Source organism: Salmo salar, chromosome ssa12 (genome assembly GCF_905237065.1).
Source record: "Salmo salar chromosome ssa12, Ssal_v3.1, whole genome shotgun sequence".
In the NCBI taxonomy this organism is placed as follows: Eukaryota; Metazoa; Chordata; class Actinopteri; order Salmoniformes; family Salmonidae; genus Salmo; species Salmo salar.
The window spans coordinates 83,995,594-84,019,432 of record NC_059453.1 but is presented as its reverse complement, the minus strand read 5'-3'; the positions used below and the strand labels follow the sequence as shown (position 1 = coordinate 84,019,432).

At 45.7% G+C, this 23,839-nt stretch overlaps 1 protein-coding gene across 6 annotated transcripts in view; it reads right to left on the bottom strand.

The window, feature by feature from the left end:
- LOC106565964 (kazrin) overlaps positions 1-23,839 on the bottom strand; it is a 402,794-nt gene that overhangs the window by 7,831 nt on the left and 371,124 nt on the right. For all 6 annotated transcript variants that reach the window (XM_045691861.1, XM_014133668.2, XM_045691860.1 and 3 more), the window contains one exon: positions 16,185-16,382. In XM_045691861.1, the coding sequence (XP_045547817.1) occupies positions 16,185-16,382 (198 nt within the window). The remainder of the gene's footprint in view (positions 1-16,184; positions 16,383-23,839) is intronic.

Sequence of the window (23,839 nt, the reverse complement as noted above, 5' to 3'; positions counted from 1 at the left end):
TTTTACTTCACTACATTCCTAAAGAAAATAGTGTACTTTTTACTCCATACATTTTCCTTGACACCCTAAAGTACTCGTTACATTTTGAATGCTTAGCAGGACAGGAAAATGGTCCAATTCACACACTTATCAACATGTACTTTTGATACTGAAGTAGTATCTTATTGGGTTACTGACTTTTACTTGAGTCAGTTTCTATTAAGGTATCTTTACTTTTACTCAAGCATGACAATTGGATACTTTTCCACCACTGATGCCAAAGAAGCACCACAGAGTAAATTATGTAAGGATCTAAGAAGGTAAGTGGTAGAGAGGCACTTAGTCATTCAAAACACGTAACCACACAGACTGATGTGGGCACTATGTTCACTAATCTTCTCCCAAAGACGGCTTGGCATAGTGGCATTGGCTACACAGGCAGCATGTTAAAAACAGCGAACTTCCAGGGTCAAGGTTTTCTTTTCAGTATAAGAGACCATAACTCCTAACCTGAATTGAGCGGTAATGAGACCATAAATAATAACCTGTATTGAGAGGTTATGAGACCATACATAATAACCTGTACTGAGAGGTAATGAGATCATAAATAATAACCTGAATTGAGAGGATATGAGACCATAAATAATAACCTGAATTGAGAGGATATGAGACCATAAATAATAACCTGAATTGAGAGGTAATGAGACCATAAATAATAACCTGTATTGAGAGGATAGGAAAATAGTGAAATCTCAACAGGCAGACTAAGATTGTGAGTCCTGATAGCAAAGTATTCCTGAATCTTTCTATCAGGAAAAAGGAGAAGCTGTCCTTTCCATAACCGCAACCGTCATTCATTGAGCTTAAGCATTCCCAATGTTCTGCCTTAACTCTCCTCAATCAACATTCAAACCTGTTCTTCAACAGTTACACCAGAGAGCGCTACAGTAATGAGAACGCTGCCTGCCACCTGTTGCTCCCTGATCGGAAGACAGAGGAGAGAAGGAGGGATAGATGGGGGAGGTTGAGAGATGAAACTGAAGTGATTGGTTTCTCTTCTTTATGTGCCGTCGCTGCCGACATTCTACACACAGCCAGTCTGCCTTAGCAGGGGATGGGGTTTAACACATTAAAACCAGTAGATAGTGATAGCACTGACGTCATCCACGTATTCCTATGGAAAACTACCAATGCCTCTTGAAGCGGGAAGTATTTGAATTTGAAGCGTGTCATATTGCTGAATGGGGCTGAATGGCACCAAAAACAAATCGCAAAGGATCATGGGGAGAGTGGCTGTAACTAGCAAAGAATCATGGTCGATGTCGTCGTTTTCATCCTGCCTGAGAGAGTCAACCAGGAGCCTCCTCGTAGCCTGCCGGCCCGTGATTGGTCTGTGTCAGCACATGGTCCTGTGTGACGACAAATGTAGTCAGAATGACTCACTATTTAATTCATAAATATCTCAATTTGTAGCAAACTTTAAAAGAATTCAGAATGGGAATTGAACTTGATCATAATAAACACATTTTAGAGCCCAAAACAGACATCTAATTTAATTTTGGCTGTTCTGGGGATCCTGTTTACATACAGTAGCCTTCCAAGGGCAGACCAGGGGCCTCGTTTATCAATCATGCGTAGGCACATATCTGTCTATAAACCATGCATCGGATCATTTCCATTTAACTTCTTATGGATGGTGGCAGTATTGAGTAGCATGGATGACTGACGTGCCCAGAGTAAACTGCCTGCTACTCACTCCCAGAAACTAAGATATGCATATTATTAGTAGATTTGGATAGAAAACACTCTGAAGTTTCTAAAACTGTTTGAATGATGTCTGTGAGTATAACAGAACTCATATGGCAGGCAAAAACCAGAGAAAAAATCCAAACAGGAAGTGGTTTGTAGTTTTTCAAGTGATTGCCTATCCAAACTACAGTGTCTGTGGGGTCATTCTGCACTTCCTAAGGCTTCCACTAGATGTCAACAGTCTTTAGAACCTTGTTTGAGGCTTCTACTGGGAAGTGGGGGAGAATAAGCGCTCATTGAGTGAGAGGACTGCCAGCAGGGCATGAGTCTCAGCCATGCACGCTCACGTGAGAGGTAGCTCAGTTCCATTGCATTTCTGAAGACAAAGGATTTCTCCGGTTGAAACTTTATTGCAGATTTATGATAAAAACATCCTAAAGATTGATTCTATACATCGTTTGACATGTTTCTATGAACTGTAATGGAATTTGAGTTTTCGTCTGACCTGCGCATCGTGAATTTGGATTTGTGAACTGAAGGCACGAACAAAAAGGAGGTATTTGGACATAAAGGATGGACTTCATCGAACAAAACAAACATTTATTGTGGAACTGGGATTCCTGGGAGTGCATTCTGATGAAGATCATCAAACGTAAGTGAATATTTATAATGCTATTTCTGACTATTGTTGACTCCAACATGGCGGATATATTGTATGGCATGTTTTTGTGTCTGAGCACCATACTCAGATTATTGCATGGTGTGCTTTTTCGGTAAAGCTTTTTTAAAAATCTGACACAGCGGTTGCATTAAGGAGAAATGTATCTGAAGTTCCATGCATTACACTTGTATTTTCATCAACATTTATGATGAGAATTTCTGTAAATTGATTTGGCTCTCAGCAAAATCACTGGCTGTTTTGGAGGCAAAACATTACTGAACATAACGCGCCAATGTAAACAGATTTTTGGATATAAATATGAACTTTATCGAACAAAACATACATGTATTGTGTAACATGAAGTCCTATGAGTGTCATCTGATGAAGATCATCAAAGGTTAGTGATTAATTTTATCTCTATTTCTGCTTTTTGTGACTCCTCTCTTTGGCTGGAAAATGGCTGTGTTTTTTTGTGTATAGGCGCTGACCTGACATAATCATATGGTTTGCTTTCGCCGTTAAGCCTTTTTGAAATCAGACACTGTGGCTGGATTAACAAGAAGTAAAGCTTTAAAATGGTGTAAAATACTTGTATGTTTGAGGAATTTTAATTATGAGATTTTTGTTGTTTTGAATTTGGCGCCCTGCACTTTCACTGGCTGTTGTCATATCGATCCCGCTAACGGGATTCCAGCCATAAGAAGTTTTAAAGTGCTTTATGTATCATTGGGCGCATTCGAGCAGATCACTTTTTTAAAGATGTTGACCAATATTGACCAGCGCCTTTCAAAGTGTGTTGCATTATGGATATAGAAAATGCAGACTCAACTGCAACCGATTGAAAAGTCAGAACCAAAGCATTTTGGGAGACAAACTTGTTCTGTTTTTTTGGAAGCAAAAGACACTACATGCTCACAAATGGTTGATGTCGCCACTTATCATTGGATATTATCAAAACAATTTTAGAGGCTTAATCTGTGTCTGGGAAACCAGCCCTTAATGAGCAACTACAGTACCAAGTGCATTTGACTGTTAGGCATATTGTTTACTCAGTAATTTATTTGAGTGTACAAAACATTAGGAACACCTTTCTAATATTGAGTTGCACACCTTTTTGCCCTCAGAACAGCCTCAATTCATCGGGAATGGACTCTACACAGTGTCGAAAGCATTCCACAGGGATGCTGGCCCACATTGAATCCAATGCTTCCCACACTTATGTCAGGTTGGCTGGATGTCCTTTGGGGGGCACACATACACAATCCATGTCTCAATTGTCTCAAGGCTTAATAATCCTTCTTTAACCTGTCTCCTCCCCCTTCATCTGCATTGATTGAAGTGGATTTAACATGTGACATCAATAAGGGATCATAGCTTTCACCTGGTCAGTCTATGTCATGGAAAGAGCATGGAAAGAGCAAAGTTCCTAATGTTTTGTATACTCAGTGTATACTCTAATACTTCTCTGTACAATGTGTTTTGTCCTTCATGTGATTGAATGAAATTCTGTTCTTTACATGCTTACTGACAACAGCAACATAAACACACAACAGACTGTAGTGATGCTGACATGCAATCAGTTATCATAGAGTAAGAATCTTTGTGGATAATTAATAATGAGAAAGGTACAAGAGCATGAAGTAATGGCAAACAACAGAACATTTCCCATATTCTGCAAAAATACTTATTGCTTATGTTCTCATTCTAGTAGCCTGTGCACTCACTGCCTGGTTATATTTTGGGAAAACCATTGCAAAAATACAAAACATGTCTTGTGACTGTTAGAAAAAGGTTGGGCTGGATTCTAATGTCCGTATCATCACGATATTCATTCCTTGGAACATGTTGGTCATGTTTGGCTACATGCAGGAGAAGTGGTATTTTGATAGCATCAACTTAACAAAGGTGAATGCCATGTCTGCCATTGTCGTGTTTCCTCGAAACAGCAGAAGTTGCCTAACTTGCTGTCTTTGCATATGTACCTCGCCCACTTTACTTGTTGACTTCCGTCTACAGTCAGCTACTTTGGCCTTACCACTCAAACACGCCCAATATGAACATTTGCTTGAGAGTGTGCATAAATGTCTGCACAGCCATGTATGCACGGTGCCAAGTAGTAAAATAAGGGAACTGCTTGTCAAGCATAGAATGGAGAAAATATGTCACAAATGTGAGAAATTGTGAGAGTGAGCCTAATAATTATTTCTATTGTGAATTCATGCAATATACCTTGACAGGCTATATATGATTTCAACACATCAGTGCATTTGTTACGATAATAATTTGTTAAATTAGAGGCACGTGTGAAAGTTAAACTATTGTTGAAACACTATAAAATAATGATATAATGGGAAAATGGAATGAGAGGTGTCTGATCTTGCTTGTTACAGTATATTTGGTATGGTTACACAAGACAGATGGTTATTTAAGGCAAAAACTAAAGTAGGATGGGGGGGGTGTATTACGCGAATGTCTAGCAACCCAACAGTTGTGAGTTCGAATCTCATCACTGACACTTTAGCATTTTAGCTAATTAGCAACTGTTTAACTACTTACTATTTTTAAGCTACTTTGCAATTGCTTAGCATGTTATCTAACCCTTTCCCTAACACTTTTAGCTAACCCTCACCCTAACCCTTTTAGCTAACCCTTCCCATAACCCTAAGCGTAACCCTGACCCCTAACCCTAAACCCTAGCCTAGCTAATATTAGCCAGCTAGCTAACGTTAACCACCTAGCTAGAATTCGTCACATATCATACGTTTTGCAAATAACGCAACATATAGTACGTGTTGCAAATTCGTAACATATAATACAAATTGTAATTCGTAACATATCATACGAAATGGGTGATGGACATCCACAAATGAATACATACCATACGAAACGTAACGTATCATACTAAATGGAGTGTCTCGGATACAGAAGGAACAAAAGGAACACCTCTGGACAAAAGGAATACCTATGTGAGAATACTGTTCATTGACTACAGCTCAGCATTCAACACCATAGTGCCCTCAAAGCTCATCAATAAACTAAGGACCCTCTGCAACTGAATTCAGGACTTCCTGATGGGCCTCCCCTCAAGTGATAAGGGTAGGCACCAACACATCTGCCACGCTGATCCTGAAAACGGGGGCCCCTCAGGGGTGAGTGCTTAGTCCCCTCCTCCTGTTCAACCACGACTGCGTAGCCAAGCACGACTGCAACACCATCATTAAGTTTGCTGACGTCACAACGGTGGTAGGCCTGATCACTGAAACGATGAGACAGCCTATAGGGAGGAGTGTCCACATCACCAACAAACTATCCTGGTTCCCCCTCAGGAGACTGAAAAGATTTGGCATGGGTCCCCAGATCGCCAAAAAGTTATACAGCTCCACCATCGAGAGCATCCTGAACGGTTGCATCACCACCTGGTATGGCAACTGCTCAGCATCCGACCGTAAGGCGCTACAGAGGGTAGTGCGTATGGCCCAGTACATCACTGGGGTCAAGTTTTCTGCCATCCAGGACCTATATACTAGGCGGTGTAAGAGGAAGTCTCAAAAAATGGTCCAAGACTCATAGACTGTTTTCTCTGCTACCGCACGGCAAGCAGTACCGGAGCGCCAAGTCTAGGTCCAAAAGGCTCCTTAACAGCTTTTACCCCCAAGCCATAAGACTGCTGAACAATTAATCAAATGGCCACCCAGACTATTTACACTGACCCGCCCTTTGTTTTTACACTGCTGCTGCTTGCTGTTTATTATCTATGCATAGTCACTTTACCCCTACCTACATGTACAAATGACCTTGACATTGACTCGGTACAGGTACCCCCTGTATATAGCCTCATTATTGTTATTTTATTGTGCTACTTTTAATTTTTTTACTTCAGAAAATATTTACTAAATAAACTAAACGTATTTTTTTTTAACTGCAGTGTTGGTTAAGGGCTTGTAAGTAAGCATTTCACAGTAAGGTCTACACCTGTTGTATTCTGTGCATGTGCAAACTACATTTGATTTGATTTGAATAATACAAAATGCTCTGAGACAAGGTTTAAGTGCAGGGAGTGTTTTTAGAGACAGGTGGGACTCGTTCATTCTGTAGAACAGCAATGCTGGCCTATACCCTACAGTAGGGAGCTGTTGAGGATTGAGGGCTTATTGGTGAGTGTTGCCTCCTTATTTGAAGCACATTTGCTATTGCTAACACAACTAATTGACTTAATGGTCTTCTCTTTGTAGATATGTTTAGATTTTTTACTGGTCAAACCACAATTGACCCAGACAAATAAAACATTTTGGTTGTATTCAACCACTGACACTAGCACCTCTATTTCAGTCGCGGAAGAAGATTTTTTTTTTGTTTTGTTAGGCGGTTGTAGGGCTATTTAATGCCGCACATGCATTAAAGGGATGCTTTTGACCATATGGTAAATTAGGGGTGTGTAAGGGCTGTCGTGAGAGAGAGTAGACCAAGGTGCAGCGGAGGATGTGTTCATCTTCAGGAATTTATTACAGAAAGAACACGTTAGACAAAAAACAAGAAACAGCCAAACAGTCCTGTCAGGTGCAAACACTAAACATGCTCCTTATGTGTGACTCCCAATCAACAACAACGAGCTTCAGCTGTGCCTGATTGGGAGCCACACATGGCCCAAAACAAAGAAATACAAAAACATAGAAAAAGGAACATAGAACGCCCACCCAATGTAACACCCTGGCCTAACCAAAATAAAGAACAAAAACCCCTCTCTATGGCCAGGGCGTTACAGTACCCCCCCCCCCACAAGGTGTGGACTCCGGCCGCAAAACCTGACACTGAAGGGGAGGGTCCGGGTGGGCCTTCTTACGGCGGCGGCTCAGGTGCGGGACGTGGCCTCTGTTCCACCCTTGGCGTCGCCCTCTTAGGTGGCGCACCTGGTCGCGCCGAAGGTCTGGTGGGTGACCCTGACTGCGCCCGGCTGGCGGGCGGCCCTGGTTGCGCCCGGCTGGCGGGCGGCGATGGCTGCGCCCGGCTGGCGGGCGGCGATGGTTGCGCCCGGCTGGCGGGTGGCGATGGCTGCGCCCGGCTGGTGGGCGGCGATGGCTGCGCCCGGCTGGCGGGTGGCGATGGCTGCGCCCGGCTGGTGGGCGGCGATAGCTGCGCCCGGCTGGTGGGCGGCGATGGCTGCGCCCGGCTGGCGGGCGGCGATGACTGCGCCCGGCTGGCGCAGTCATCGCCAGGCTGGGGAGAAATGAAAGAGGCCTGGCCCTAGGCGTAGGCACAGGACTCACCGGGCTGGCGGGCAGCTCTGGCAGCTCTGGACTGGCAGGCAGCTCTGGCGGCTCCGGACTGGCGAGACCCACTGGAGGCCTAGTCCTGGGAGGTGGCACAGGACGGACCAGGATGGGGAGACCCACTGGATGCCTAGTCCTGGGAGGTGGCACAGGATGGACCAGGATGGGGAGACCCACTGGAGGCCTAGTCCTGGGAGGAGGCACAGGATAGACCAGGCTGGGGAGACCCACTGGAGGCCTGGCCTTGGAGGAAGCACAGGATAGACCAGGCTGGAGAGACCCACAGGAGGCCTGGTCCGAGGAGGAGGCACAGGACTCACCAGGCTGGGGAGACATGCAGGAGGCCTGGTTCTGTGCGCAGGCACAGGATTCACCAGGCTGGGGAGACATGCAGGAGGCCTGGCTCTGGGCGCAGGCACAGGACTCACCAGGCTGGGGAGACATGCAGGAGGTCTGGTTCTGGGCGCAGGCACAGGACGTGCAGGGCTGGAGAGGTGCACAGGAGGCCTGGTGCGTTGGGCTGGCACAGTCTTCACCAGACGGCTAGCACGCACCTCAGGACGAGTATGGAGAGCTGACTCAGGTGACATCAACTCGAGGACACGCTCCGTAGGGCGAATGTCGTGCCTCATGCACCAACACAGCAGCTCTCTCATATATCTCTCCTCCAATCTCCCCATCAACTCCTTCACTGTCTCTGCTTCGCTCCCTTCGCTCACCTCCAACTTCACCCCGACTGGCTCTGGTTCCATCCTCGCATGGCACTTGCGGGGGGCTGGGATGTAGCGCACCGGGCTATGAGCGTGCACTGGAGACACCATGCGCTCCACCGCATAACACGGCGCCTGACCAGTACCACGCCGCTTCCGGTAAGCACGGGTAGTTGGCTCAGGTCTAACGCCTGACTCCGCCAATCTCCCCGTGTGCCCCCCCCCAAAGAATTTTTGGGGCTGCCTCTTCACCTCCACCTGCTTCCCCGGCAGGTTGCTGCAATGGTCAAATAGCTGTTCCCAAGTCCAGTCTATTCTTGCCTCCAATACTTCCAGCGACCAGGATGTCATCTCCTCCCGAGCGCGCTGCTTCCTATAGTCCTCCTTGACTTCCATCTGCCCTCTTCTCCGCTGCTTGGTCTTCTTGTGTTGGGTAATTCTGTAAGGGCTGTCGTGAGAGAGAGTAGACCAAGGTGAAGCGGAGGATGTGTTCATCTTCAGGAATTTATTACAGAAAGAACACGTTAGACAAAAAACAAGAAACCGACAGCCAAACAGTCCTGTCAGGTGCAAAACATTAAACAGAAACAATTACCCACAAAACCCAAAGGAAAAACATGCTCCTTATGTGTGACTCCCAATCAGCAACAACGAGCTTCAGCTGTGCCTGATTGGGAGCCACACACGGCCCAAAACAAAGAAATACAAAAACATAGAAAAAGGAACATAGAACGCCCACCCAATGTAACACCCTGGCCTAACCAAAATAAAGAACAAAAACCCCTCTCTATGGCCAGGGCGTTACAGGGTGTGTCAAAAGTCGTGCAGGAACACAGACTGAAAACTATTGATACAGTTGAAGTCGAAGTTTACATACACCTTAGCCAAATACATTTAAACTCAGTTTTCACAATTCCTGACATTTAATCCTAGTAAAAATTCCCTGCCTTAGGTCGGTTAGGATCACCAGTTTATTTTATGAATGTGAAATGTCAGAATAATAGTAGAGATAATGATTTATTTCAGCTTTTATTTCTTTCATCACATTCCCAGTGGGTCAGAAGTTTACATACACTCAATTAGTATTTGGTAGCATTGCCTTTAAATTGTTAATCTGGGTCAAACGTTTCGGGTAGCCTTCCACAAGCTTCCCACAATAAGTTGGGTGAATTTTGGCCCATTCCTCCTGACAGAGCTGGTGTAACTGAGTCAGGTTTGTAGGCCCCCTTGCTCGCACACGCTTTTTCAGTTCTGTCCACAAATTTCCTATAGGATTGAGGTCAGGGCTTTGTGATGGTCACTCCAATACCTTGACTTTGTTGTCTTTAAGCCATTTTGGCACAACTTTGGAAGTATGTTTGGGGTCATTGTCCATTTGGAAGACCCATTTGCAACCAAGCTTCAACTTCCTGACTGATGTCTTGAGATGTTGCTTCAACATATTCACATAATTTTCCTTCCTCATGTTGCCATCTATTTTGTGAAGTGCACCAGTCCCTCTTGCAGCAAAGCACCTCCACAACATGATGCTGCCACCCTGTGCTTCACGGTTGAGATGGTGTTCTTCGGCTTGCAAGCCTCCCCTTTTTTCCTCTAAACATAACAATGGTCATTATGGCCAAACAGTTATATTTTTGTTTCATCAGACCAGAGGACATTTCTCCAAAAAGTACAATCTTTGTCCCCATGTGCAGTTGCAAACTGTAGTCTGGCTTTTTTATGGTGGTTTTGGAGCAGTGGCTTCTTCCTTGCTGAGCGGCCTTTCAGGTTATGTCGATATAGGACTTGTTTTATTGTGGATATAGATACTTTTGTACCTGTTTCCTCAAGCATCTTCACAAGGTCCTTTGCTGTTGTTCTGGGATTTATTTGCACTTTTCGCACCAAAGTACGTTAATCTCTAGGAAACAGAACGCGTCTCCTTCCTGAGCGGTATGACGGCTGCGTGGTCCCATGGTGTTTATACTTGCGTACTATTGTTTGTACAGATGAACGTGGTACCTTCAGGCATTTGGAAATTGCTCCCATAGATGAACCAGACTTGTGAAGGTCATCAGCTTTGGCTGATTTATTTAGATTTTCCCATGATGTCAAGCAAAGAGACACTGAGTTTGAAGGTAGGCCTTGAAATACATCCACAAGTACACCTCCAATTGACTCAACGTATGTCAATTAGCCTATCAGAAGCTTCTAAAGCCATGACATAATTTTCTGGAATTTTCCAAGCTGTTTAAAGGCACAGTCAACTTAGTTTATGTAAACTTCTGACCCACTGGAATTGTGATACAGTGAATTATAAGTTAAATAATCTGTCTGTAAACAATTGTTGGCAAAATTACTTGTGTCATGCACAAAGTAGATGTCCTAACCGACTTGCCAAAACTATAGTTTGTTAACAAGACATTTGTGGAGTGTTTGAAAACCGAGTTTTAATGACTCCAACCTAAGTGTATGTAAACTTCCGACTTCAACAGGTATATATATATATATATATATATATAGCTACAAAGAGCTACAAAGAGATAGGACAATTCATGTTGTTTTAGAATGGCAAATATAGTTGAAATAAGTTGATAACACATCAATAAGCCGTCCATCCTCAACAGCTCCCTCCTGTAGGCATATAGTCCAACATTGCTGTTCTGCAGAATGAATGAGTCATCCATTCCACCTGGCCACCACATTCAGCAGAGTATTTTACGCATCACATAACCTATCCGCTGTACATTAAGTGAGTAGATGCCTTTTCTGTTCACATAGTTGAACTTGTTTTGGGATGGTGCTTTTATGGCGATGTGGGTGGCTACATTGGCTACTGCTCCGTTCGTATTTGGGAACCCATTAATGGCAAAGAAACCTTTCTTGACTTCAACCTGTTGTGCGATTGTGTTTGGAAATTGGTTTACATCCAAAACATTGGCTCATTGAGGGCTGTGTAATGTCTAACGGCAAGCTCCTGCTGAAAAGTGCCCGTTGCCAAAAACTCTAGGGTGGATAGCACTTGAATGTGCACCGGAATGGCATGTGTTTGCCTTTCCAAAGTAGATCTTAAATCCTCGCACTGTGAGGACAACTTGGCACTGTGAGTATGCATGGTCATGGCTGTAAATGTATACATTTATGCACACTCACAAGCAAACCAACGTTCAAATGGATAAATCTCACACTTTGCGTGGAAATTATCCAACGCATGGTTTATGCACAGATTTCTGCCTACACATGATTGATAAATGACAGAGGGCTTTTGACACTGCTAGGTTGCTATGCAGTGGCCGACCAGCAGAGCTCACGACTTCATGCTCCAGAGCTGACACGTGGCCTGGTTAAACAAGCAAATAAATACAATTTTTCCCCTGTCAAGTATTTATTTGGGGGTAGGAGTAAGGGGGGTTGGTTTCACAAGAGAAACCACACTTGGCCATGGTATGATGACAAGCTGTCTCCTCTCACGACTACATACTCTACATAGCGTTACACTCCAAGCCAAAAATATATACAGTGCCTTTTGAAAATATTCAGACCTCTTGACTTTTTGCACATTTTGTTACATTACAGCCTTATTCTAAAATGGATATAAAAAAAACATCCTCATCAATCTACACACAATACCCCATAATGACAAAGCAAATCAGTAAAAAAAAAAAAAAGAATATCTTATTTACATAAGTATTCAAACACTTTGGTATGGACTCGAAAATGAGCTCAGGCGCATCCTGTTTCCATTGATCATCCTTGAGATGTTTCTACAACTTGATTGGAGTCCACCTGTGGTAAATTAAGTTGATTGGACATGATTTGGAAAGGCACACACCTGTCTATATAAGGTCCCACAGTTGACAGAGCAAAAACCAAGCCATGAGGTCGAAGGAATTGTTCATAGAGTTCTGAGACATTATTGGGAAGAGTACTAAAATTGTTCTTCAGTATTGAAGGTCCCCAAGAACACAATGGTCTCCATCATTCTTAAATGGAAGAAGTTTGGAACCACCAAGACTCTTCCTAGAGCCGGCCGCCCGGCCAAACTGAGCAATCGGGGGAGAAGGTCCTTGGTCAGGGAGGTGACCAAGAACCCTGATGGTCACTCTGACAGAGTTCCTCTGTGGAGATGGGGGAACATTCCAGAACGACAAACCTCTCTGCAGCATTCCACCATTTAGGCCTTACGGAATCCACTCCTCAGTAAAAGCATCATGCTGGGATGTTTCAGCAGCAGGGACTGGGAGACTAGTCAGGATCGAGGTAAAGATGAACAGAGCAAAGTACAGAGAGATTCTTGATGAAAACCTGCTCCAGTGTGCTCAGGACCTCAGACTGGGGCGAAGGTTCACCTTCCAACAGGACAACAACCCTAAGCACACAGCCAAGACAACGCATGAGTGGCTTCACGACAAGTCTCTGAATGTCTTTGAGTGGCCCAGCCAGAGACCGGATTTGAACCCAATTGAACATCTCTGGAGAGACCTGAAAATAGCTGAGCAGCAACGCTTCCCATCCAACCTGACAGAGCTTGAGAGGATCTGCAGAGAAGAATTGGATAAACTCCCCAAATACAGGTGTGCCAAGCTTGTAGCGTCATACCCAAGAAGACTCAAGGCTGTAATCGCTGCCAAAGGTGCTTCAACAAAGTACTGCGTAAAGGGTCTGAATACTTATGTAAATGTGATATTTCAGTTTATTATTTTTAATAAATTAGCAAACATTTCTACAAACCAGTTTTTTCTTTGTCATTATGGGGTATTGTTTGTAGATTGATGAGGGAAAAAGGGGTTTGAATACTTTCAGAAGGCCCTGTATATCTTAAAGCAATGCCTGTGTGCTACCATTTATGGAGCTCAACCTTGAAGGAACTGAGCCTAGACTAGAGCCAAGTAGAATGATGAACAGATCTAATTACTGACACTGTGGAAGGACAGATCAGGCGGAAAGTAACGACTTATATACACTACTTTTCAAAAGTTTGGGGTCACTTAGAAATGCCCTTGTTTTTGAAAGAAAAACAAAAACAAGGACATTTCTAAGTGACCCCAAACTTTTGAACGGTAGTGTATGTCTACCTCACACACACACACCATGACTATTATGACAGATCAGAATTCTATATCACACACAGTTAGTGCATACAGTAGATAATCTTCAGTGACGGTCAGTGCTGTTTAAGATGAGGGAGAATTATAACTGTTTTAATGAACATGGCCTTATTTCTATTACAGCATATTGGATGACTGTCATTCATATTCCATTCACCCAGTTCAATGTAACAGTGATAGGTTTAGGCTACTACATGATACTTGTCACGCTCGTCAAAAGGAGTGGACCAAAGCGCAGAGTGGGTAAGTGTTCATCGTAGTATTTATTTACCTCAGAACACTACAAACAAAAAGGAATAAACAATGAATACGACCGTAACGTCCTGTAGGCTTAACAAGCAGTACAAAATAAAGATCCCACAACTACAGGTGGGGAAAGGCTGCCTAAGTATGATTCCTAATCAGAGACAACGATAGACAGCTGCCTCTGATTAGGAACCATACTCGGCTCAAAACAAAGAAATAGACATCATAGAATGCCCACCCCACACCCTGACCTAACCACATAGAGAAACAAACCCTCTCTCTCAGGTCAGGGCGTGACAATACTTCAATTCTCCCTGTACCCATCATGAGGTTTCTACAACCTAGCCTATGAATGTAAGTTTCCAATGTAGGTGAACAGGTTGAGAGAATTTGTGGTAATCAAGATGACAGACAGTGACACATTCAATACCACCTTGCACACTCTTGTCAGCAGCATCTAGTTGATCTAGGGTGTAATCAGTAGTCTAACAGTTGCAAACGAGAGTTTCTATTAGACAAAATCAGGTATGTTTATCCACATTTCGTTACATTTGCTTCCGTTTAAGAAACGTTTTTCAACAGAATTGGCGTAATGAATACACCCCTGATCAGTAGTGGTGCATGACGGCAGGATTTTTGAAGTCGACACCCCACCACTACTGATCACATGCAAACACAGTTCACTTTCATAGCAGCCACATACAAACAGCTCATTGTATAAATAATACCTTCTCGCATCAATCTACACACTCTGCTCTTCTCACCTTTTCCCTTTCGCTTGTGGAATTCAGTGCACAACATATCAGCTGTCTGTGACCAGGTAAAACATTTTTTGGAAGCCAAACCTTTATATCATGAGCGCTAACCGCTACACACAGCCTACATCATTTTCACGTCATAGTCAACATAGTTACTAGAACAAACGTGTTAGTAAACCTGCTATCATGCAGTACAGTGTACAGTCAGCAGCCAGCAGTTTTACCGGTGGGCCCAGGTGGCAATAAAATAATAAAAGCAAAAAGTTACAGTACCTTGACTTGGAAGAGTTCCAGTGTTGGATAGCTATAGCCAGCTAGCTAACATAGCATGCCTCTCTGTTTGAGCCAGGTGTTTGAGTAGACTAAACTATCTAGCTGCATTCAATGCTAGCTAAGTAAGTGAAAGTGAAAAGGAAAAAATATATACTAAATATAGCTAGCTCTCTCTCTCTAGCTTCTCCTTAATTTTGGAAGAAAGGTATTAGTTCAAAACTGTTCAACTATTGTATTTTTCTCTCTTTGAGTCAACTACTCACCACATTTTATGCACTGCAGTGCTAGCTAGCTGTAGCTTATGCTTTCAGTACTAGATTCATTCTCTGACCCTTTGATTGGGTGGACAACATGTCATATCATGCTGCACGAGCTCTGATAGGTTGGAGGACGTCCTCTGGAAGTTGTCATAATTACTGTTTAAGTCTATGGAAGAGGGTGAGAACCATGATGAGCCTCCTCAGTTTTGTATTGAAGTCAATGTACCCAGAGGAGGACAGAAGCTAGCTGTCCTCCGGCTACACCATAGTGCTACCCTACAGAGTGCTGCTGAGGCTACTGTAGACCTTCATTGCAAAACAGTGTGTTTTAATCAATTGTTTGATGACGTGAATATATTTAGTTTTCTCTAAAAAGGATAACATTTTACATTTTATTTGATTATTTTTCTGAAATTCACTGAGGAGATTGGTCCTCCCCTTCATCCTCTGAGGAGCCTCCACTGATAAACATATTGGGCATACCAGACACATTTAGGTCAGATACATTTTTTAAAGGGATTGACTGATCGATGTGTTGAGTAATAAACTGATATTATCTCTAGTGAGATGAAGTGGGTTTGACTGAGCTGTGTGAGAAACATATGGGGCTTAAGGTGGGGCTCAGACAGCTGTGTAGTATATTAGGGCTAATGCCTCGATAAGACCAACAGCGTCATTGCATCAATGCTGCATAATAAATATTTCATTATGTAATCCACATTTTTTATTGGATATGTGAGCAACATTCACCTTTTGATAATATTTCAGTTAAGTCTACACACACAATTTGATGCACATGTTGGATAAACCTAGCAGGGTAGAATTCAGGTAGGACTTAGTGTAGGATTCTGGTAGGAATAGCAAGGTAGAACTGTAAGGTATGACAGTAGGGTAGAACTCAAGTAGGAATAGCAAGGTAGACAAGTAGGGTATGACTCAGGTAGGACATTAGGGTAGGACTCAGGGAGGACAGTAGGGTACGACTCAAGTAGGAATAGCAAGGTAGGACGGTAGGGTATGACTCAGTTAGGACAGCAGGGTATGACTCAGGTGTGACAGTAGGGTAGGACTCAGGTAGGACTAGCAAGGTAGGAAAGTAAGGTATAACTATGGTAGGACAGTAGGATAGGACTCAGGTAGTACTAAGGTAGGACTAGCAGGGTAACAAGTGAGCACCACAGCGTTCCCCCTGACCTTGTAAGGCCTCCTTGACGCGGTCCAGCTCCTGCTCCTTGTCTCCCATCTGCACGCGGAGCTCAGTGTCAGAGAGAAGGTGGGAGGAGCAGCCTCCCTGGCCCTGGGTCTCCTCCAGGTCCTTACTCAACATGTCCTTCATCTGCCGCAACAGGTGCACCTCTTCCTGCAGCTGGGCCACCTCCTCACGCAGCAACACTAGAGAGAGAGAGAGAGAGAGAGAGAGAGAGAGAGAGAGAGAGAGAGAGAGAGAGAGAGAGAGAGAGAGAGAGAGAGAGAGAGAGAGAGAGAGAGAGAGAGAGAGAGAGAGACTTCATTTTCCATTACTTACAGTCGACAGAAATGTGTATTTCTGCTTTTAACCCCTGAGGTTGGGAATGGAGAGAAGTGAAATAATGAGGAAAGGGTGGGGAAGGAAGAGTGGAGAGGGAGAGTAAGGGAGAGATTAGTTGAGAAAATAGGGAGTAAGGACAACGAGATGGAGAATTATAATGAAAATTACAAAGGGAGAGGAGGAAGGTGTGTAACAGGGTTACAAAGGGAGAGGAGGGAGGTGTGTAACAGGGTTACAAAGGGAGAGGGAGAAGGTGTGTAACAGGGTTACAAAGGGAGAGGAGGGAGGTGTGTAACAGGGTTACAAAGGGAGAGGAGGGAGGTGTGTAACAGGGTTACAAAGGGAGAGGAGGGAGGTGTGTAACAGGGTTACAAAGGGAGAGGGAGAAGGTGTGTAACAGGGTTACAAAGGGAGAGGAGTGAGGTGTGTAACAGGGTTACAAAGGGAGAGGAGGGAGGTGTGTAACAGGGTTACAAAGGGAGAGGAGTGAGGTGTGTAACAGGGTTACAAAGGGAGAGGAGGGAGGTGTGTAACAGGGTTACAAAGGGAGAGGGAGAAGGTGTGTAGCAGGGTTACAAAGGGAGAGGAGGGAGGTGTGTAACAGGGTTACAAAGGGAGAGGAGGGAGATGTGTAACAGGGTTACAAAGGGAGATGAGGGAGGTGTGTAACAGGGTTACAAAGGGAGAGGAGAGAGGTGTGTAACAGGGTTACAAAGGGAGAGGAGGAAGGTGTGTAACAGGGTTACAAAGGGAGAGGAGGGAAGTGCATAACAGGGTTACAAAGGGAGAGGAGGGAAGTGCGTAACAGGGTTACAAAGGGAGAGGAGGGAGGTGCGTAACAGGGTTACAAAGGGAGAGGGAGAAGGTGTGTAACAGGGTTACAAAGGGAGAGGAGGGAGGTGTGTAACAGGGTTACAAAGGGAGAGGAGGGAGGTGTCTAACAGGGTTACAAAGGGAGAGGAGGGAGGTGCATAACAGGGTTACAAAGGGAGAGGAGGTGTGTAGCAGGGTTACAAAGGGAGAGGAGGGAGGTGTGTAACAGGGTTACAAAGGGAGAGGAGAGAGGTGTGTAACAGGGTTACAAAGGGAGAGGAGGAAGCTGTGTAACAGGGTTACAAAGGGAGAGGAGGGAGGTGTGTAACAGGGTTACAAAGGGAGAGGAGGGAGGTGTGTAACAGGGTTACAAAGGGAGAGGAGAGAGGTGTGTAACAGGGTTACAAAGGGAGAGGGAGAAGGTGTGTAACAGGGTTACAAAGGGAGAGGAGGGAGGTGTGTAACAGGGTTACAAAGGGAGAGGAGGGAGGTGTGTAACAGGGTTACAAAGGGAGAGGAGGGAGGTGCATAACAGGGTACAAAGGGAGAGGAGGTGTGTAGCAGGGTTACAAAGGGAGAGGAGGGAGGTGTGTAACAGGGTTACAAAGGGAGAGGAGGGAGGTGTGTAACAGTGTTACAAAGGGAGAGGAGGGAGGTGTGTAACAGGGTTACAAAGGGAGAGGAGGGAAGTGCATAAAAGGGTTACAAAGGGAGAGGAGGGAGGTGTGTAACAGGGTTACAAAGGGAGAGGAGGGAGGTGTGTAACAGGGTTACAAAGGGAGAGGAGGGAGGTGTGTAACAGGGTTACAAAGGGAGAGGAGGGAGGTGCATAACAGGGTTACAAAGGGAGAGGAGGTGTGTAGCAGGGTTACAAAGGGAGAGGAGGGAAGTGCATAACAGGGTTACAAAGGAAGAGGAGGGAAGTGCATAACAGGGTTACAAAGGGAGAGGAGGGAGGTGTGTAACAGGGGTTACAAAGGGAGAGGAGGGAGGTGTGTAGCAGGGTTACAACGGGAGAGGAGGGAGGTGTGTAACAGGGTTACGAAGGGAGAGGAGGGAGGTGTGTAACAAGGTTACAAAGGGAGAGGAGCAGAACAGTGTGAGTATGAAGCATATGACAATATGCAACACCTCCCACTGGGCACACACCGGTTGAATGAATGTTTTTTTCACGTCATTCCAATTAAATTATGTTGAACCAACGTGGAATAGACGTTGAATTGATGTCTGTGCCCAGTGGGATTCACACACACACACACACACACACACACACACACACACACACACGCACAGGCTGTAAACTGAAGCCATGGGTGATGAGCGATAGAGGTAGACGAGGAGTGACAGTGTCAGGACAAATTGGCAGGGCTGCAGAGCCAGTGAGAGACAGTAGTTTGATAAGACTCTATAAAAAAAATATCTGGAACGCAAGCTCTGTGCCTTTCCACTGACAAACTGCCTCACAGCCCTCTGGGAGCAAGCGACTTAGAGCGATAAACAAGAGCAGGAAACCAAGGATACAACACAGAGAATCCGAAGACAGTAATTGGCACAGTATCTCCTAATACACAAGCACATTTACCAAGGCAAGAAACGCTGAACACAAAGATCCTGAACTGAACAGAGGAGTCAAGGCCTCTATTTCATAAGATACAAGGAATCGACTAGCTGAGGTTAGTTTAGAGCTTCTATTTCACCCCAGTAAGGGCCGGGCCGCACACCACAACAAAGACATTAACTAGTCATAATGAGTTATATTTTCACACTAAAGATTCTAGAATATATACAGTATCATGGTTCAGAACGATGCACAATGTTTGTATGACTGTGCAGAAGCTATACCAACAGCAGAAATCAGCAGCCAAAACACTTCCAGCCCTTAGCAGGGTAGGGAGCAGGGCTGGTTGGTACCTGGGAGACAGCATGTAAAAATCTGACAGTTTTGGCCACTATCCTTCCTCTAGTCAAAGATATCCAAGGGCATTGACAAGGCCTGAGAGCCGCAGTGTGTTCTAATATTCATACTGTACTTGTTGTACATTACACAGATAGGTGCTACGCATTAGTTGTGTACAGTAACTGAACCAGGAGATTGACTTGGCACTCGGTGATGTTGCATGACGATAGATAATAAATATTTCAAAACTTCACGGGCGAGTCTTCTCCGGAATGAGGGTGTAGGGGAGCTGTGTGCAAACAGAGAAAGAGTGTGTGAGGGCCTGTAGCCAGACGACGTGGGGCTGCAGAGGCCCAGATAAGAGAGAAAGGACAGTCCATCGGTCACTGTTGACTCTGCCTGTGGAGAGACGCGCTAGGCAGCAACTCTGTATTGTACATGGCAGAAGGAGGTAGTATCTGGAGAGAGCAATCATTCACAGCCTTCTTGCCGGCTAAATCCGCTTATTCATCTATTTACCTACAGGCTTTCTTATTTGTTGCAGGCGAGCCCAGCTGCCGTCTTTGTTAGCTGTGTAGAGCAGAGCAGCCTGACACAAGTAGAAGTATACATCCCAGGCAGTTATGTGATATTCAGATGAACTGCAGTCGTAGTTTCAAGTGTTAATGTCACGAGCAGTATAGTGCCTTGCAAGTTCCAAACCCAACAATGCAGTAATCAATATCAATGTAGTACCACAAATAACACAAGGTAGAACAAAAACATGAAAATAAGAATAGTAACTGTGCTGTTATAGTTATCTGTAGAATGAACTGTTCTGTTCGAGTAATCTGTGCTACAAACTGTGCTGTTAGAGTAATCTGTGCTACAAACTGTGCTGTTAGAGTAATCTGTGGTACTAACTGTGCTGTTATAGTAATCTGTGGTACTAACTGTGCTGTTATAGTAATCTGTGCCACTAACTGTGCTGTTATAGTAATCTGTGGTACTAACTGTGCTGTTAGAGTAATCTGTGCCACTAACTGTGCTGTTATAGTAATCTGTGGTACTAACTGTGCTGTTATAGTAATATGTATTATCGAGGTGCGCTAGCCAGCCGCGACGCAGCGCTGACTTAGTCAACACACCTAGTCATCATTAACCCACTGCCAGCTAGCCAACCGTTACCGACTAGCAGCGCTGTAGATACTAATACTTTACAACGGAACGATTTGACTAGTGCAGTGTTACCTAGCTAGCTACTTAGTTGTCTTTGTCATAGCTTGATAATTGTTAGCTAGCCAGCCATCGAGGTTAGCTAGCCAGCTATTTCCGTCCCCCGCGACGCCATTTTTCCTAACCCAGCCAACTATTACCGACGAGCAGCATTGTAGAAACTAAATACATTACAAGGAACGTCTTGATTAGTGTTATGTTAGCTACAAAGTTGCTTTGTATCATGACAAGGTGTAGTACTGAAACTATCGAGGTTACCTAGCCAGCTACACGTTCAAAGTCAACAACGCAGCCACTGCTAGCTAGCCTACTCCACCAGCCAGCAGTACTGTATCATTTTAGTCAATAAGATTTTTGCCATGTAAGCTTAACTTCCTGAACATTCGAGACGTGTAGTCCACTTGTCATTCCAATCTCCTTTGCATTAGCGTAGCCTCTTCTGTAGCTTGTCTACTATGTGTCTGTCTATCCCTGCTCTCTCTCCTCTGCACAGGCCATACAAACGCTCCACACCGCGTGGCCGCTGCCACTCTAACCTGGTGGTCCCAGCGCGCACGACCCACGTGGAGTTCCAGGTCTCCGGCAGCCTCTGGAACTGCCGGTCTGCGGCCAACAAGGCTGAGTTCATCTCAGCCTATGCTACCCTCCAGTCCCTAGACTTCCTGGCGCTGACGGAAACATGGATTACCACAGATAACACTGCTACTCCTACTGCTCTCTCCTCATCTGACTACGTGTTCTCGCATACCCCTAGAGCATCGAGCCAGCGGGGTGGTGGCACTGGAATCCTCATCTCTCCCAAGTGGACATTCTCTCTTTCTCCCCTGACCCATCTGTCTATCTCCTCATTTGAATTCCATGCTGTCACAGTTACCAGCCCTTTCAAGCTTAACATCCTTATCATTTATCGCCCTCCAGGTTCCCTTGGAGAGTTCATCAATGAGCTTGACGCCTTGATAAGTTCCTTTCCTGAGGATGGCTCACCTCTCACAGTTCTGGGTGACTTTAACCTCCCCACGTCTACCTTCGACTCATTCCTCTCTGCCTCCTTCTTTCCACTCCTCTCCTCTTTCGACCTCACCCTCTCACCTTCCCCCCCTACTCACAAGGCAGGCAATACGCTTGACCTCATCTTTACTAGATGCTGTTCTTCCACTAATCTCATTGCAACTCCCCTCCAAGTCTCCGACCACTACCTTGTATCCTTTTCCCTCTCGCTCTCATCCAACACTTCTCACTCTGCCCCTACTCGGATGGTATTGCGCCGTCCCAACCTTCGCTCTCTCTCTCCCGCTACTCTCTCCTCTTCCACCCTATCATCTCTTCCCTCTGCTCAAACCTTCTCCAACCTATCTCCTGATTCTGCCTCCTCAACCCTCCTCTCCTCCCTCTCTGCATCCTTTGATTTCCTCTGTCCCCTATCCTCCAGGCCGGCTCGGTCCTCCCCTCCTGCTCCGTGGCTCGACGACTCACTGCGAGCTCACAGAACAGGGCTCCGGGCAGCCGAGCGGAAATGGAGGAAAACTCGCCTCCCCTGCGGACCTGGCATCCTTTCACTCCCTCCTCTCTACATTTTCCTCTTCTGTCTCTGCTGCTAAAGCCACTTTCTACCACTCTAAACTCCAAGCATCTGCCTCTAACCCTAGGAAGCTCTTTGCTACCTTCTCCTCCCTCCTGAATCCTCCTCCCCCTCCCCCCTCCTCCCTCTCTGCGGATGACTTCGTCAACCATTTTGAAAAGAAGGTTGACGACATCCGATCCTCGTTGCTAAGTCAAACGACACTGCTGGTCCTGCTCACACTGCCCTACCCTGTGCTTTGACCTCTTTCTCCCCTCTCTCTCCAGATGAAATCTCGCGTCTTGTGACGGCCGGCCGCCCAACAACCTGCCCACTTGACCCTATCCCCTCCTCTCTTCTCCAGACCATTTCCGGAGACCTTCTCCCCTACCTCACCTCGCTCATCAACTCATCCTTGACCGCTGGCTACGTCCCTTCCGTCTTCAAGAGAGCGAGAGTTGCACCCCTTCTGAAAAAAACCTACACTCGATCCCTCCGATGTCAACAACTACAGACCAGTATCCCTTCTTTCCTTTCTCTCCAAAACTCTTGAACGTGCCGTCCTTGGCCAGCTCTCTTGCTTTCTCTCTCAGAATGACCTTCTTGATCCTAATCAGTCAGGTTTCAAGACTGGGCATTCAACTGAGACTGCTCTTCTCTGTGTCACGGAGGCTCTCCGCACTGCTAAAGCTAACTCTCTCTCCTCTGCTCTCATCCTTCTAGACCTATCTGCTGCCTTTGATACCGTGAACCATCAGATCCTCCTCTCCACCCTCTCCGAGCTGGGCATCTCCGGCGCCGCCCACGCTTGGATTGCGTCCTACCTGACAGGTCGCTCCTACCAGGTGGCGTGGCGAGAATCTGTCTCCGCACCACGTGCTCTCACCACTGGTGTCCCCCAGGGCTCTGTTCTTGGCCCACTCCTATTCTCGCTATACACCAAGTCACTTGGCTCTGTCATATCCTCACATGGTCTCTCATATCATTGCTATGCAGATGACACACAATTAATCTTCTCCTTTCCCCCTTCTGACAACCAGGTGGCGAATCGCATCTCTGCATGTCTGGCAGACATATCAGTGTGGATGACGGATCACCACCTCAAGCTGAACCTCGGCAAGACGGAGCTGCTCTTCCTCCCGGGGAAGGACTGCCCGTTCCATGATCTCGCCATCACGGTTGACAACTCCCTTGTGTCCTCCTCCCAGAGTGCTAAGAGCCTTGGCGTGACCCTGGACAACACCCTGTCGTTCTCCACCAACATCAAGGCGGTGACCCGATCCTGTAGGTTCATGCTCTACAACATTCGCAGAGTACGACCCTGCCTCACACAGGAAGCGGCGCAGGTCCTAATCCAGGCACTTGTCATCTCCCGTCTGGATTATTGCAACTCTCTGTTGGCTGGGCTCCCTGCCTGTGCCATTAAACCCCTACAACTCATCCAGAACGCCGCAGCCCGTCTGGTGTTCAACCTTCCCAAGTTCTCTCACGTCACCCCGCTCTTCCGCTCTCTCCACTGGCTTCCAGTCGAAGCTCGCATCCGCTACAAGACCATGGTGCTTGCCTACGGAGCTGTGAGGGGAACGGCACCCCCGTACCTTCAGGCTCTGATCAGGCCCTACACCCAAACAAGGGCACTCCGTTCATCCACCTCTGGCCTGCTCGCCTCCCTACCTCTGAGGAAGCACAGTTCCCGCTCAGCCCAGTCAAAACTGTTCGCTGCTCTGGCACCCCAATGGTGGAACAAGCTCCCTCACGACGCCAGGACAGCGGAGTCAATCACCACCTTCCGGAGACACCTGAAACCCCACCTCTTCAAGGAATACCTGGGATAGGAT